The sequence below is a fragment of the Botryllus schlosseri genome, chromosome 11 (assembly GCF_051294905.1).
Source record: "Botryllus schlosseri isolate E-star chromosome 11, Bs_hap1, whole genome shotgun sequence".
NCBI lineage: Eukaryota > Metazoa > Chordata > Ascidiacea > Stolidobranchia > Styelidae > Botryllus > Botryllus schlosseri.
In genome coordinates, this window is record NC_137246.1 from 2,818,514 (window position 1) to 2,834,655 (window position 16,142).

The 16,142-nt window shown below is 39.7% G+C and overlaps 4 protein-coding genes and 1 non-coding gene across 6 annotated transcripts in view; 3 read left to right on the forward strand and 2 right to left on the reverse strand.

Annotated features, from left to right (window-relative positions):
• The window catches only part of LOC145449815 (uncharacterized), a 342,177-nt gene that overhangs the window by 88,568 nt on the left and 237,467 nt on the right, over positions 1-16,142 (forward strand). The window lies entirely within an intron of this gene.
• Positions 1-16,142, forward strand: part of LOC145449838 (uncharacterized) — a 113,179-nt gene that overhangs the window by 22,894 nt on the left and 74,143 nt on the right. The gene's annotated exons all lie outside the window — the stretch shown is intronic.
• On the reverse strand, positions 544-13,057 carry LOC145450902 (zinc transporter ZIP9-like). Its single transcript, XM_080329400.1, has 7 exons — positions 11,772-13,057; positions 11,580-11,712; positions 10,594-10,662; positions 9,832-9,975; positions 4,887-5,068; positions 3,203-3,337; positions 544-2,171 (listed from the first exon to the last, which is right to left on the reverse strand). The coding sequence occupies exons 1-7, from the start codon at positions 11,868-11,870 to the stop codon at positions 1,953-1,955; spliced, it is 981 nt and encodes a 326-aa protein (XP_080185526.1). The 5' UTR covers positions 11,871-13,057; the 3' UTR covers positions 544-1,952.
• On the forward strand, positions 13,465-13,536 carry Trnae-uuc (transfer RNA glutamic acid (anticodon UUC)). The gene has a single exon. It is a non-coding gene; the product is annotated as a tRNA-Glu (tRNA).
• LOC145450901 (uncharacterized) overlaps positions 14,538-16,142 on the reverse strand; it is a 33,865-nt gene continuing 32,260 nt past the window's right edge. The window contains exon 18 of the mRNA XM_080329399.1: positions 14,538-14,929. Coding sequence (XP_080185525.1) covers positions 14,664-14,929 — 266 coding nt within the window. The 3' untranslated portion in view covers positions 14,538-14,663. The remainder of the gene's footprint in view (positions 14,930-16,142) is intronic.

Consider the following 16,142-nt stretch of genomic DNA (forward strand, 5'->3'; position numbering starts at 1 on the left):
GAGGTACAGTTGGACTAATGGCTGAAGGTGGCGGCTCCAATCTGATCGTACAAGGTGAGGCAGACGAAACTGATGAGGAACTTGATGAATCTGAATTATCCGAACCTGAATCTGTCACTAAAGTGGATGCTCACAGTAGAACGACAAAACCTTCCACGCCTAAACTTACTACGTTCAATCATTGGAAGTTGAGAGACAGTAACGCGGCTCTGAAACGAGACGTGCAACGCAAACACGAGGAATATTGTAAAGAAGTGGGCTTCAAAATGACTAAAATCAACGAGATGCTCTTTACATGTCAAAGCTCTGCTGTTACAGTATCGCAAAACACCAGAGACTCTAAAGAAAATACATTGAAATCAACGAAATTGCTGCACGAAATTTTCAATTTCGCATGCGAGGCTATTCCAAAAGTTAACATACCAGATCCTCAGTCGTATTAAGCTAGTTACTCGTTCTGTCTATGACTGAATCTAATCTGGAAGAGGTTTTATACAATTCATGTCTTCCATAATATGCATGAATGTGAAATAATTCTTGCCATTTAGAGTTGTCTTCTGAAATCTTTATTTCAGACAAAGATTATTATGAAATCAATTGCACTTCTACCAAACATAATCACGTTTGATTTCAATACAATATAAACTATAATGTATGATACCAGCGCGCTCCATGGCATATCAATCTAGAGTGGTGATGTAGTTAGCTATAACTCAAATCTACCATTACCCGGTGCCATTTCCTGTAACACGTAAATCAATAAATGAAGCTATATTGAAACAGTAAGTTTAGTACAGTATAGGATTTACCGAACGCGTATGCCCAATGCCCTAGGTTGGCGACTGATTGCAGAGTTATTGGTATGCTGTGAGCATAAAACGAAAAGGGCATTTACAGTGAGCACTAATATTAAAAACAGGCAGTGCTTATTATACTGCACTGTGAACAGATGTCATAATAGAAATTCAACCATCCAACATAACTAGTATTTTGCTTCGAATCAAAATGTCTTCCAAATATCGAATCTTGAATTGTGGCAAGGGAAAACTTGACATGTGTAACGGGCACATATTTAATACAACAATCAAATAATCATATTAGAAATTTACACAACAAATATCCAAATAAACGGAGCATAACACACCACCTCAAATCCTGAATAGTTGGAAAAACACTAGACCAAGTCTGCTGCGAGTGTCAAACAGAGCTTGTCATAAAATTCCAGCATCCGCCATTGGTTTGAAAAACTTTCCGCTGGAAGTCACAATGAAGATAATGGATGATTCATACCCAAAAATAGGGCTAGGCACAATAATTCGAGTATTCAAATCTCAATCGAGTATCAATTCTAATGATTTGAGTCTTGTGGGAGGATTTTTCCGAGAATTTAGTTTTGATACTAGTTTCCATTGTGAAAGTATGTCGCGTCACAGCATACGGAACATGTAGTACAAAACTAACACGTTGGTGTGAAAATGACATATTTTTGAAGTACTGCCCAAGAAACACAATGAAATAGGTATCAAATTAACTTAAATGTGATGTAGAAGTGACATCGCATTCTTATTGATTGCATAAAGGTACATATTTGATCTTTCCAAATCACTCTTACTATTATGACATCACCATGAGTGGTACTCGACTCAAATCATAATACTCGATTAAGGATCAAATCACTCAGGTAGTCAATTATGCCCAGCCCCACCCAAAAATGACATGGCACTCGACTATATTTCAATCACCCTATTCTCAACCTATCGAGAACCAAGATTAGACTATGAAGTAGCAACACAAATTCCAACGCAGACAAACATAAATAGAATACAATTCATTTTCGTTTCATGTCTCCCATCTTGAGTGACCGGTATAATAGGTAAAAACGTAACAAATCAAGCACTGGGTTGTCGCCTCCGATTGAATCATTACCCTCCAATCTAGTGTAATTTGGCACGTCAATGGTGATGTCCGATATTCAATATCAACGGCAATAGGCACCCGGATACTAATAAAAACACTTCGTATCGGCTCAAGCCCGAAGCGTGAGTCCCGCTAGTCACTTGGTGGGACACTTCTGGCAAGACGTGCACCGTCGCAACGTATAAGAAAGTTCCGGCTGAAAAAAGCATCGCGATGCCGGTACCGTTCATTCCGCTTGGCATTCCAGAAGAGAACTGCAAGGCAAGACACAATGTCAAGGGTATTCATTCGCAGTTGATGTACAGACCAATTTCATCCTACATCACCGGTTCTCACAGGGAAAGAAAAGGACGGAAAGGACGTAGTTTATTTTTGTCCTTAATGTTTTTTGCGGCATATACACCGACTCATGATATGCATACACACGATCTGCGCATATGCATACCATGAGTGCATGATGTGCATATGCCGCTGGACAAGGAAGTGCAGGTATAGCCTTTACGGCTTTCTAAGTCGTGCACCACCCCTCCATGCTATCCCAGTAATGCATGAGCGCCAAGCAGGGAAGCCATGGATACCAGTGTTACTAATCAGGTCTTAGGTCTGACCCGGCCGGGAATCGAACCCACGACCTACCGATCAAGAAGCCGGACGCTTAACCATTACGCTATCAGGGGTTCACCTATTTTGTCAACATTGCCAATGTCACCAACTATACTTGAGTAGCATCAATGTCGGCAACTATCTCGACTCTTCTAGGATATATTTATGCAATTCCACATAATATGAATATACAAATGAAAGTTAGAGCTGAATCTCTCCGGTCGTAATAGTTGCCAGCATTGACGCTACTCCAAGTACAATAATGAAATATTTCCTGTTGGAATCAATAGCTTGTGATATTGTCAAACGTCAACATTGGCTACAAAACAAAAAATACCTATACTTGCACTCACATTCATTACCAAATAACCATTACAAATGCAAGGCCAAATATTTCCCAACAAACTCAATAATTCTTTGTTACTCGTTGTATTTTAGATACAATTCATAGCACATTTTGGCCAATGACTTGCAACTCGGGTTGAGTCTTGACTCGAGTCATAACAACCCTGTTGTACACTTTTCTATGCCTAAATATAACAATTCTCTAGTTTCAACTTTAAAGGCAGAGTCTATTTCTGAAAACCAGTTGCATATAATAGACGAAGTGAACTATTCAATCATAGCATAAATGACCCTAAATGGAGAATCGAACAATTTGAGATTACAAGAATGTAAGTACCTGTTGCAACAAAATAAACGTCAATATCGCCAGACACGGCGCCGCACAGGAAAATACGAGAAGATGCTTTTTAATCCTTCTCACGTCGAGGCCGTCGTGGATTAAGAACGATACCAGTCCAAACGCGGCCGGAGCCTGATAAAATGAATTTCTCGGTAAAATGTACGACCTGCTGCAAAAGAATAGGGCTGGATGAAATCAAATAACCGAGTGATTAGAGAAACGCTCGTTGTGACATCACAACAGTATGAAAGACATGGAAAGTTCGAATAAGAACCTTTTGTGTGATCACAAAGAATACAATACCAGTTCTACTTCACATTAAAGATGGTTTGCTATTTTTTTTACCATACCTATTTCATTGCACTATGTGACAATGCTGTGGGTTGGACGCAACTTTACAGATACCGGTTTGTCATTTCAAGTAATATGCGTAACTTTGTAATACTGGTAGGCTACATCCTACATGTTTCGTATGCTGCCAAGGTTGTAACCAAGTCCCAATGTTCCCAGTCACAAGTCGATCTCACTTTCATAGTTTTGACTTGAGTAAAGTCGAGTCATTTTCAATTCACCACAGAGTCAACTTCGAGTCCAAGTCATTGTGTTGACTGTTCAGTTCTGAGTTAATGTCACGTGAAATTACCTTTCCAACTCTGCTCGGTGATATCGAATGCTTCGCATTCATAATATACTAAGTTTCCTCACTTTCAAGTGTCTGGTCGCATTTTCAAGTACCAGTGGCGATAGACGAAATAATATTGACGTGATAACTTTACTATTCTTCGAAATCACAATCAAATGCCTGTCTAGGTAGACCCAGTCTCGAGTCGTATGACTTGGTCAGAGTCATGCGCACTGCGCAGTGACTCGATTACAAGTCGAGACAAGACACAGATTGACTCGAGTCGAGTCATTTTCAAGAATGTGACTCGAGTCGAGTCACCAAAAATCGCGACTAGAGTCTGACTCGAGTTGAGTCATGACCAGGGTTGTAATGACTCGAGTCACGATTTTATGGTGACTCGACTTGATTGGAGTCATTTTCTGAAAAATGACTCGGCTCGAGTCACTTTGTGCATTGACTCGATTTGTAATTGAGTCATTGCGCATGACTCGGACCAAGTCATACGACTCGAGACTGGGTCTACCAAGACAGGCATTTCATGGTAATTTGGAAGAATTGTAAACACACTATTACTTGAAAATGCTACCAGAAACTGTCTAAAGTGAGGAAAATTAGTATATTATGAATGCAAAGAATTCGTTATCACCGAACACAATGAATTGGACTCGGACTCGAGTCAAAACACTATGACTCGGACTCGACACTCTACTTCATGACCTGGATTTGACTCAGTGGTGAATTGAGAATGACTCGAGTCAAAACTATAAAGTGAAATTGAATTGTGACTCGGAACCTTGTGACTTGGTTACAAGCCTGGTCATGACTCGCGTTATTGCAACCCTGTATGCTGCTATACAATCTATTGAAGTTTTCAGGCTTCCACAGAAGAAAATAGTGTCGAAACCATAATTCTTGATGATAAATCAATTAGTGGCAAGGAGCGTGTCATTTCTGTACTGGAAAAAATCATCTCCCATAGTCAACTCTAATTGCTCAGTCGATTTAGATTCGAGTACTCATATTAATGCAGCCAGCCTTACAAAACACTCGACAAACCTTATGAAGCATGATGGCCAAAAACACAATCAGTTGCAGATCGGACCGTGCCGTGTTTGCGGCCGCTCCCAACGCTATGCCATCTGCGGCTGCGTGCACGACCAGCCCGATAGTGGCAGTCATCCCTTTACCGGAAGATTGCCCTGGTCTGGCGGTGCCAACCTTGCTTTGGTTCAAATTATCTGCAAGTTAAGAGCAATATTGATACGCTGAAAATTAGACTTGTACAGACTACTGAATTTCAAAATGCACAACTAGATACGATTGTTGATATACATTGTATAATATTCGTTATTGTCAGTGTGTTTTTTTGCTTTTCAAAAAAATTAATCACAGATCACAATTTGTCAGAATAAATGCTGAATTTCAACACAAATGTGCGTATATATTGCTTTTGTCTAACTCGTTTTGTGTTCATAATAGAGAAAACTTTCTTCTTAAGACAGATAGAAACATGATGTTTCCGCTGCTTTTGAGCTATATATCATGACTCTACGACCAGCGGTTGCCGAGATGGGCCATGGGGGTTGCCGGCTGGAAAATGGGGGTAATCCCCTAAAGTCAATTTTTATTGAAGTATTAGGTCGTTTGTCGGGATTTAAGAACCCCCTTTTTTCGATTTGAAAGAAAAAGTCATTTTCACTCCACCTTAACATACAATGTGCTTTCCAATTCTCTACTAGTTGCACCCCTGACAAGTGTCAGCCGAAAATATCCGGGGTTATTTCAATATGTATATAATATTCAATTGTATATCGAAGTTCTGTACCTTCAAGAGACTCCAAGCTAGAACTGGAACTATTCACTTTTCAGCACTCGTAACTGGAACTAATGAGCTTAAAAACCGGCAACCAACTAAGACATATAAGAAACTAGACTCAATTTTGGAACAACTCATTAATTCTCATTTTATCAGAAGCGGTGTCAGCCCCCAAACCCCACCCCTGGCTACATTACCGTTAGTAGCGACCTGACCATGAGCTAGCAATGTCCGCAAGAACATCACAAAGCAGAACACTGGTATTACGATTCATGCCAAATGATGACACCTGTTTTCTAGCTGTTAGTCAACTAAATTTATTCTTAACGCGCAAGTACAGCAAGAACTACTAACTTTTCAAAAAACGTAACTAGATCTAGAACAGTGATTCCCAAGCGCGGCCCCCAGATAGCCTTCTTGCAGCCCCAAAAATATATTAGGAAATCGATTTATGACAAGAAATAAAATTTTTATTTATAAAATACTCTTGCTTGGCTTGGCCTCTGTACTTTTTAATTATAGAATTGCAGGAAATTTGTGAGTACAGACTGCTAACGTTACGTCACTGCTGTTTCAATGCAATGTGCCCTAACTTTCCAGTTGAACGAGCAGTAGCTACAGATATAAATAGGTATTGATAACTTTCAAAACCGGAGGAAATCCTGAAAAATGGTAAATTTTTCCCACTCCGTGGTCGCTTGACTAAAAACGAAAAAGAGGCCCAACTCCCGGAAAATACAGTTTTTCTTTTACATTAACAGGTGGTTGGCTGAAAAAAAAGGCCAACTTTCCGGTCCAGCTCCCGAAATAGCCGCCGTAGCGTTCCTACAGTGCTGACTCAATGTATATCAGTCGAATTTGGCCCTAAATGTAACCAAAATCCTCAAAAAAGAAGACATTTGGGCGTCCTCCGAGGACACTTAAAAAAAAATCAAAAAAGAGGACAAATCATCTTAAAAGAGGACGTATGGTAGCCCTATGATAACTAGATGTGCAACACGTGACTCACGCTTGAATACGCCGAAATGCATACTGCTTAGCCGGCTAAAAGCAGCATAATTGGTAGTCCTATAGTCAGGGCCGTAACTGCCGCACCCCAAACCCCCCAATTGAGGGGGCCGAGCTCGAAGGGGGCCCAAAATTAATTCGTGAATTAGCATAAATTATGGAGTATTTTTTGAAAATTTATGCAACTTTTTCAAAAATTTTTCGTGCTACAAGCGATTTCAATTCGCCACATATCTTGATTATTGGGTACTCTTCCCCAAGAAAAAATACGCAAGATTTATAGAAATGGGCATATCAGCGTTTGCCATGACCGCACCACAACGCACCAAGACATATAAAGTTTTAGGCCATGTAACATGTCACTCCAAGAAGTGTGTCAGAACGATCGGCAGCGAGAAAGCCTTGGCCGTAAAGGACTACTTTTATGCTGACCAAAAACTTCGTTATATATACAAAATAAAGATAGGTTTAATCGTCCATATAGGCGACTAAATGACTGGCGCCGAATGTTCTTGTCTTGGCAATCTAAACCTAACTAGACAAATACCATCACACAGGAAAGGAAATTATATGCCAGCGAAGAAATACCAATCTGAAATCGTGTGATCTTTCAGTTTAGTAGGTTTGGGCAATGGGCAATTCCACATTTTTGATATAGCAGACAGGAGGTCACAAAATAACATTATGTAAAGAAGTCATACCTAGGGTTCCGCCCGCATGAAGATGTTTAATTTTACGGGGTCTGCAGTTTCAAAGACACCTCTCACTCAGCTCTACCGGTAAATCTGATTACGTGGGCAAAGAGGACAAACATGCAATTCCCGATCTTATTCACCGATTTTATCATGAATTATCGAAATATTCGCTAGTCGCGCTTTCTCACTAAACAGTACAACTTTAATTTCGTGGCAAAAGCGAACAACGTGATGCGGGTCAGTTTATCACCCTATGGGAGCCCGGGGTCCTGACGAAGTGCTGTTACGTTCCTGCCAACGGGTATACCCACGGAGATGTTTAATTACTATTGATGGGGCCTATACCTTTTCAAACACACCTCACTCAGCTCTACCGGCATAGGCGCTGAACTCAGGTATGCTAGGTATGCCGCGCATACCTAGGAATTTTTTTGGGTATGCGGCATACCCAGAATTCGGTTTGGTCTGTTACTGACTGGCTGGTGAATTGATCGATTTAGAAATAAGCGTTTCGTAGTGCTGCTGAACACGTAAGTAAACCGGCAGCAATACGTTCAGGCGCTTAACAAAACTCCGTCCTTCAGTTACAATTCAGTTGTCAGTATTTTATCAGTGTTGCGCGCGGCCACGGCCAATTAGCCGGAAGCGCGTTTCCAATTTGCGAGAATCGTTTGCGCGCAATGTAACGCAACGCGATCTCGACGCTGAGATGATTGCGAAATTAGGTCATTGATTACCGCGCGCAATCGTCGCAGGCCTGATTTATCGCGTCTCCGTCAGGTCTAGTTCCGCTGGCTTGATGAATCGCATCTGCAATAGGCCCGGTGCGCACTATACCATCACTGGCCTGCGCACGATAACATCGTTGGCCTACACAATTGTGTCTGCGTGGTTCGAAGTATATCATTGCCGGCCTATCTATCGCGTCTCCGGCCTAGCATGCTTTGGCTCCTATCTATCGGTTGTGATTAAAGATTGATATCACGAAACTTACTGACATCGAATGTCCGCAAAAATGTGTGACTTGTGCGTACATGCGTACTTGATTTCCGCTAATACTTAAACATAACCAATAACCATCAGAAGATTCGAGTCAAGGCTTGAGTTTTGAGAAAGGTTTGAACCACCTGAAATCGATGCGGATTCCATTATAGGACACACTCCATAACAACTCGGCTATGCGCCTGAATATTTGATCAAACGCGAGTGGTCAGAAGACGCAACGCGAGGCAACAAGACCGAGAACTCGATACTAAAGATGTCAATTTCTATATATGCGCGAAATGTTGCGATTGTCATCTCCTGCTGTGAAGGAACATGATATCTTATGCGTCGGCCGGAAGTATCGCTTCTTCTGTGATTGTGTTGTCAGACTGGCTCAGACATTGAACAATGAACATGGACGGAATTGATTGAAATACATACTGACCGTGAACAGACAGCGGCGTAATTGATTTTGACTAACGCTAATACTAAAACTGAACGATCAGAAAATGTCTTGCAGGCTCTTGATATTGAAACTTCTAACTCCTATGAAATCAAAGTCACTAATGAATAGAGTCCAGAACAGACTTTCTATTTGGGAAAATAATTCCTGCAACCTTATTAGGCGTCGCCGAAGATGCGTATTCGTTTGTTCTCGAGGCGGAGTGATTGAAATCTCCCGATTGTCGGCGCGTGTGTTGGCGAATATGTTGCGGAGATTGCGAGCTCGCTAATTGACTACACAGTCGCACGCGTTGGTAATCTTATGGTAGCGTGATGTGTCGAGTATATTACACAAGTATGCTGATCCGATCGATGTATTATCGGCATTGGTGCATGTACTTAACCATAATAAACTGATGCTACCTTGGTAAATTTGAATTAGATTCAATCAATTCAGCAAGCAGCCGACTGGCTACGCGGCCTGCTTAATCATATCGTAATTTTGTCACCATATACAAGTGCCAGGTGATATTGAACGCTTGCGAGTCGGCTAATTTGCCAATTCTGGTGCACTATGACGTCATCCCTTTGTGACGTCATCGATCTCGCATACCTAGGGAAAATTAGAGTTCAGCGCCTATGTCTACCGGTAAATCAGATTACGTGAACAGAGACAGGATGAAAATTGATAGCAATACATGAAAATCCCGATCATATTGACCGATTCAGTCATGAAACTAAAGAAATTTCTCGCGCTTCGCGCGTTTAGGCGAGAAAAGCTGATTCACTCAACGGACACCCAATGCAGCAAATAAGTAGCGGTAAACAGTGTACAGTTTTGAAATCTCGCCAGGGCAATAAAACTACTCCGAAATAGCCATGATGACTGTTTGGGTCCGATTCATAGCCGCAGTATTCGTGCGGCCCGACCGTACTCTGAAATTTTAAATTTGGCCCTCACACCGAAAAAGTTTGGGAACCGTTGATCTAGAAGATCTGGTAGTTGGTAGGGCTAAAAAGTCTACTGACAATGTGAATTTCATGCATAGCTTACCGAGCTTGATTTCCGGTGGGGAGTGCGAATGCGCATGGGAGCCGCTGCATTGGTCCACGAGTAACATCGACACAAAGCCAATTAGCAACGAGATTCCGACGACCTTATGGTTATTGGAATGGTCGTGATGCTCATGCTTTTCGCCTGGAGACAAATTATGTATTAATCACTGGAATTTGCGGTTAGCATGAGAAAATTCGAGCTGCAGGCACCTAGTGCAAGTCAAAAAGAATGAGTAAAACAGCCTTAATAGTATTAGTAAGTAAACTATATTTTGTGTGCTGATCAATATTTCAATGGGTTCATACAGCAGACGTTATTCAAACAGCAATGGTCCATCATGTGCGATAAAACTGAAAAATTACTGTTTTCCACAACGTATTTCCTAAGCAAAATACAAAGCATGAACTAAGTCAATAAGTTTTAACTAATAATGACTTGTATGAGCTTGAGAACAAAAGCAATATCATCATAGTAGAGGCTCGCACACCAGGCCTGCAAATAAATTTCAACTATCAATAGCTTGACAGCCGAGCATATAGCTAAATTATAGTCCAATATTACTTTAACATTGTTAATAATATTAATTGAATGTAATAAAAATATATAATTAGGCTACTAAGTATATACCAAACAAGGATTTATACATTCCAGATCAAAGATGATCCAACTCCCAAATGTCAGCTATCCTGCGGCATTAAAATACTCAAGTCTCAGTTGTGGTTATTTTCCATAACTGTATCCTTAACAAGCCGTACTCACCTAGAATGACTGCAGGCGTTGGATCAATATCCTCTGATGCAACTTCGCGTTTCTCTATGTGATGAGATTCTGAACGATAATCAGCAGAAAAGTCAGTACTAGTTTAACACAGACCCACATAGTCCGAGAGGCCAACCTTGATACAGGCATCTACAGGACCAGAATTGTACAACTAACAATCTAGGTTTTGAGAATCCAGTAGTTTGTACAAGTCTGTTCTGGACGCATTGTTGCGACTACTGAAATGAAGAATGACTAAAACTGCTAGAAAAAGCTTCAACTTCTAAAATATAATTTTGTTACCTAGATGCCGTGGTACGTTTCGCAGTTGTTACGCCGATCATAGCAGTGTGTGAAACCATCCAGGAACTACTTTCCACTTGAAAAAAGTCTACAAAATTTAAGTAATTTGACGGCAAAAGCAGTTGGAGCGATATAAAAATAGAGTCATCAATAGGCAGTAATCGAAAAATAGTATTTATTAATTAATAATGATACAATTTCCCGCCAAAATACTAATTTTTCGAATGCAAAACTTATACACAATCACTTTGATCCTACAGGTGGAAATTGAGTCAAATTAGTTATGCAACGTTTTTTAACATTATTCATTATATCATTCAACATTATTATTCAGTATTAAGTATTATAGAATCACCCACCGTAAATATTACTGTTTGGAATCTAAAAATTTTACTTTAAATAATAACATTGCTTGTACGGGTTGGAATTAAGTCAAATGTGTTGTAGCCTACATCGTTTATAGACAACCTGATTAATTTCATTTCTATACCAAGATTTAATGAAATTTTATTTAAAAAGTTTACTTTTCTTTATATCATGATTTTTCAAATTTACTTCTATAGCTTCACTTCTACTGACTGGAATTGAGCCAAAATTAAAACCAATTAAGAATTCTTATTAACTAGCAAGTACAATTCGAAAAAAAAAAAATTTTTGTAATACCGTAACCATGCTGTTCATACCTAATAATTCTTCTGCATGCTCATGGTGGTGCTCCACTCTGTAAATAGTCTCTACGCCTTCTGGAATAATTACTGCGAGAGACGTACCCACCAGCAGACCGGCACCGAATATCGTGAAAAGCTGTATCTTCCTCTGCAACAGAATGCAATTCGTAATTTGTTTTCACCACGAAAAGTCGCAAGTAGCCTTACCTGTGAGAGTGAAAAACTTAGTGGAATGTATCCTGCCGCTAGGCAACCAATCAACATGCACGCCGACAAGGCGACAACGTTAAAAAATTCAGATATCATTTCAAAGCTTTATTTTACTAATAAATATATTATGACAAGTGACTAATTATAACATTTTAGTCCGATTCGACTTAAACACTAGAAATTAATACATGGTTATATAACGGATAAACACTATTTGGTACTTGACTTGACTACTAGGCCTATATAGCTACTTGACTAAGGAACGAAATTAATCATTATTATTAACTGCAAAATATGCTTGGGTGACTCCGGCCTTGAAGACTTCAGTCATATCGGGTCTCCCAGTTACGATGCAGTATATGTTAGGCAGTTTTTAAGCAAATATCTCAATTTTAGACTCGAATGGTTGTGAATATTGCCTATTTCATGTGTTTCGTGGTTGAGGTTGACGAATAAATGAAATCTCTTTCTCTCTCTGGTGATATATGATTGTTTTTGTTGTTATACAATTATTACAATGTTCGTTTCAATTATATAATAGTTGCTGACGATTACCCCTGACGTGTTTATTTAAATTTGGATATATTATTCAATTTTATAACAAGGACGTTGATCGGTGAATTGAACCAACAATCAACTCTAGGGACCCCAAAATACAAAGAATGATGCTGTAGGCTACCAAAGAATTAGAAAATATCCATATAATACTATACGGCATGATAAATGAAGGATTAAAACAATTAAAACTCAATTAAATTAAAACTCAACCCAATTAAAACTCTTATTGCATGCGAACTGCTTACAAAATGAGCGTGTCAAAAGTGATCTGCCTACACAAACACAATTAACATAAGATCTTTTGATTAGCCAAGTTTATCCCCTTCCTGACTGGAATTGCTGGCCGTTTTGCCTGATACCGGTATATCAGGAGAGCAGCGATGATTTTCCAAGTGCAAGTAATTTAATAAAAAATGATAAAAAATAAAACATAGTCTGAGCACAGGACACCGATTCCATAATGACTCGCTCTGGATTGAATTAGCCCAGACTTGCATAGTCTTGCATAAATGCTCTCCCAAGCCAACTCCAAATTGTTCATCAATCATGATAGAATGCTGCTGCGATATTAAATCAATATAAACACGGAATGGATGTCAGACCGATGTCAATTGTTTTGAATATCAGTTTGTTATCAAAATTCCATCCGATGTGATCCAACCACAACATTTGCATAGTCTTTGGAAAAACTTGAGAATATCATAATTACCTTGTCATGGAATAATATACAACTTGTTACAATGCTAGGAATGAGCTGTACAGTAAAATAGTCAGCAGAGGAATCATCAAGATATTAAAAAAACTGCACTGCACTGCATTGAATCCTTACAGCTATAATTTACGTCTCGACTCGATTCTCGAGTGGGCGGGCAATGCCACGCCACGTCAGTTCAAGCAAAACAAATCTCTCATCTCATATCAACCAAGGTCCGTAAGCTGCGACTAGATTCGATCCATTTCGCTACTCAATTGATTGATAGTAGTTGGTTTGGCAACTAATCTATCTCATGATTGTCAAAGGATTAGTAGATATACGAACACGGCACTATGCAAACACAATAAGCTACAACGCACTGCCAATCTGTCATGCAAAGTAGAATCAGACAGTTATTTATTTCATAGTAAGTGTGCTTCCCAGTTGGTCTAGGGGTCAGGATTCCTGGCTTTCACCCAGGCGGCCCGGGTTCGATTCCCGGACTGGGAACATTTTACTAGCGGGTGACAAAGCGTAGTGGTGAGAGAGAATCTTTATTCGTAAGAATTACATATGGATGAATGGAATGGAAAGAGCAAGAAACAACATCAAAATGGACTGCCGAATTAGAGATTAGCATCAAACACTGTGACATCAGTCGTTTCATCGGCATCCTCCTATTTCTGTTCGTTATATCGCATTTGTGTCTTGTGCATTGTGTGTGGCTTGATCAGATGAAATTATGTGACGATCATTATAAACACCATGTAATACAAAGGCAAATTGTTAATAACCGTGCAAATCACAAATGAGATAATTTTTTAGTTCACAAAATTGACATGAAGGCGGAGATCATAATGTCAGCAATAGATTGAATTTTGCCAAGTAGAAATGTATAGTTTTATGATGTTTGCTCAACGTTTATTTAAATTGTCATATTAACTTGTCGAAAAAGCTATTGTAGCGCGTTAACCAAATACACTTTCGAAGATTGCACATTTATAATGTGATTTTGCATCAGTACGCCTGGCTAAGATGTACCGTGCAATTTGGACACTCATGGACAGTCACCCCCTCCAATTTGCTGCTTGAGGTGCACTACTTCTTAACAGAATCTTACCTTTCAACACCTTCATATTTTCAATCTCCACTCGGAAGTCTTGTAAATTATTTCTACTTGGAATGGAGTAAAAATTTACGTCTTAACCTCTAATTCCACAGAGTGCTCCCTCCATCCACTGCGAACCAGGTGGGTGTCCGATCTTCCGACTACTCCTAGTTGTTTCGGCATCTTCTTATCATTCATTGTATTGCAGTCTTGTGTAGTTTTGAAGTGATGAAATTTATGAATAATCTTGAACTTGAAACTGTTTATCATCTTTCAGACTGCTATATACTGCATAAACTATATCATACAACCTGACCCAGCACGCTACAATCACAACAATCCAGCTAATACTGGCTGCGCTGAAATCAACGAATTCAGACCACACGCTTTCGATCCCAAAACATCCATACAAAAACAATCTATTCGAAACCATTGACCAAAGTAAATATTGCTTCTTTGCAGACTTGCACAGAAATTCCATTAAAGTCACTTAAAGAAATTGCATTATAAGGAAAAAGCGCGAACAAAATTACTCCAGTGACAAAACTTCCACCAGTGATTTAGTATCTGTGGAGGTCATCTGGTCGATCCATTTGCAAATACGGATAGCCGGCTCCTTACCGACCAGCCTAACTGTCAGATCTACTTCCGGGTGTGCAAACTGGCCCTTGACTGCGGCTTCCGACACATGCAAAGACTTGGCCCAGGCAAGCAAAGCCACACACGCTTTTGTCGGATTACAGAACGAAGTACGAATCAAAAACGCGGCAGCGTAGCTACGGACAATCCTCGGACCTGCAGGAAAAACAATTTTTCACACATTCTAGAAGTGGTACCTTTGCTAAAATAAGGCATCTACTCTAAGTCGTTTCGGCACGCTCCTATCTTTTCACTATACCAATCATGTGGTGCATTGATTTGATAAACGAATGATACGATTGCTGATATACTATGTTCTTTTGAATTCTCTACTAGTTGCAGACGATTACTCCTGACAAGTGTCAGCCAAAAATATGCAGGTTCATCTGTGCCTCCAAGAAGCTGTTTAACCTAATAAATCAACCTATACGCTAATCTATAATCCTATGGGAACCCCGAATATTCACATTCAGTCACACATTACACTTCCCACATACTACTATAGATAACTGATACACAAAATGAACTGTGCATCAATGGAGTGTCAAAAGAACAAAACCATTAGCCTCTCGTCGGCTATCCGACAGTCGTCGACATGTCCACATTCAAACCGAAATACAAGCAATTTCTACTGAATCAATACCAGTCAGCCGTCAAGATTACAGGGATCACAATCTGACATATCGACCTCGCCTACCGACACATACAGCATTCATTTTTGTCGCTTCCTTTATGTTACCTTTTCTTAAATCCAGTGTGCATCCCTCTTATTTACATGCTATAGACCAAGACGGGTGTCTGATTAGAGACTACCCTTAAGTCGTTTCGGCAACCTCTTATCTTTTCATTATATCGCAATCTTGTGATATTGATTTGTTGGGGCTTCGGAAAAAATCTATTTGCTCATGTGATATACATAACCGCTGTTCCAGAATAACTTCAAGACGAGCAGCTGGAAGGCAATGACAAGGCTGGGCGTTATATTGGTGCCATATATGTTGCGGATAAGGATAATCCGGGGATTATCAACGAAAAATTCAAATAGCTCCGCTTCTACTCGTTGGAATTGACTCAAATTTGTTTTGCATCGTCTTTGAAGACAACCCAACAATTTCATGGGGTTGACAGGAAAATTTGAAAATTTTTTATTTTTTCATTTTTCCTAATAAATTAAAAATTTCAATTCAAGATTGCACAGCCTTTACTGGTTGGAATTGAGTCAAATTTGGTGTACATCGTTTTCTTAGACAACCTGATAATTTAGTCCCCAAGCAGGCGAGGTTTTTTTGAACAACCCTAATGTCCAGATTTATGTCAAAATCGGGCCTAATGTGTTCTATTTCCTTCATAACATCGACTGACAACCAGA

Coding starts and splice junctions, on each gene's coding strand:
- LOC145450902 (XM_080329400.1), bottom strand. CDS start 11,870: ATGATATCTGAATTTTTTAACGTTGTCGCCTTGTCGGCGTGCATGTTG. Junction 3,338..4,886: donor TGGCCATCATGCTTCATAAG/GTTTGTCGAGTG, acceptor TCATTTTATCAG/GCTCCGGCCGCGTTTGGACT. Junction 2,172..3,202: donor CGTTTATTTTGTTGCAACAG/GTACTTACATTC, acceptor CTTGCCTTGCAG/TTCTCTTCTGGAATGCCAAG.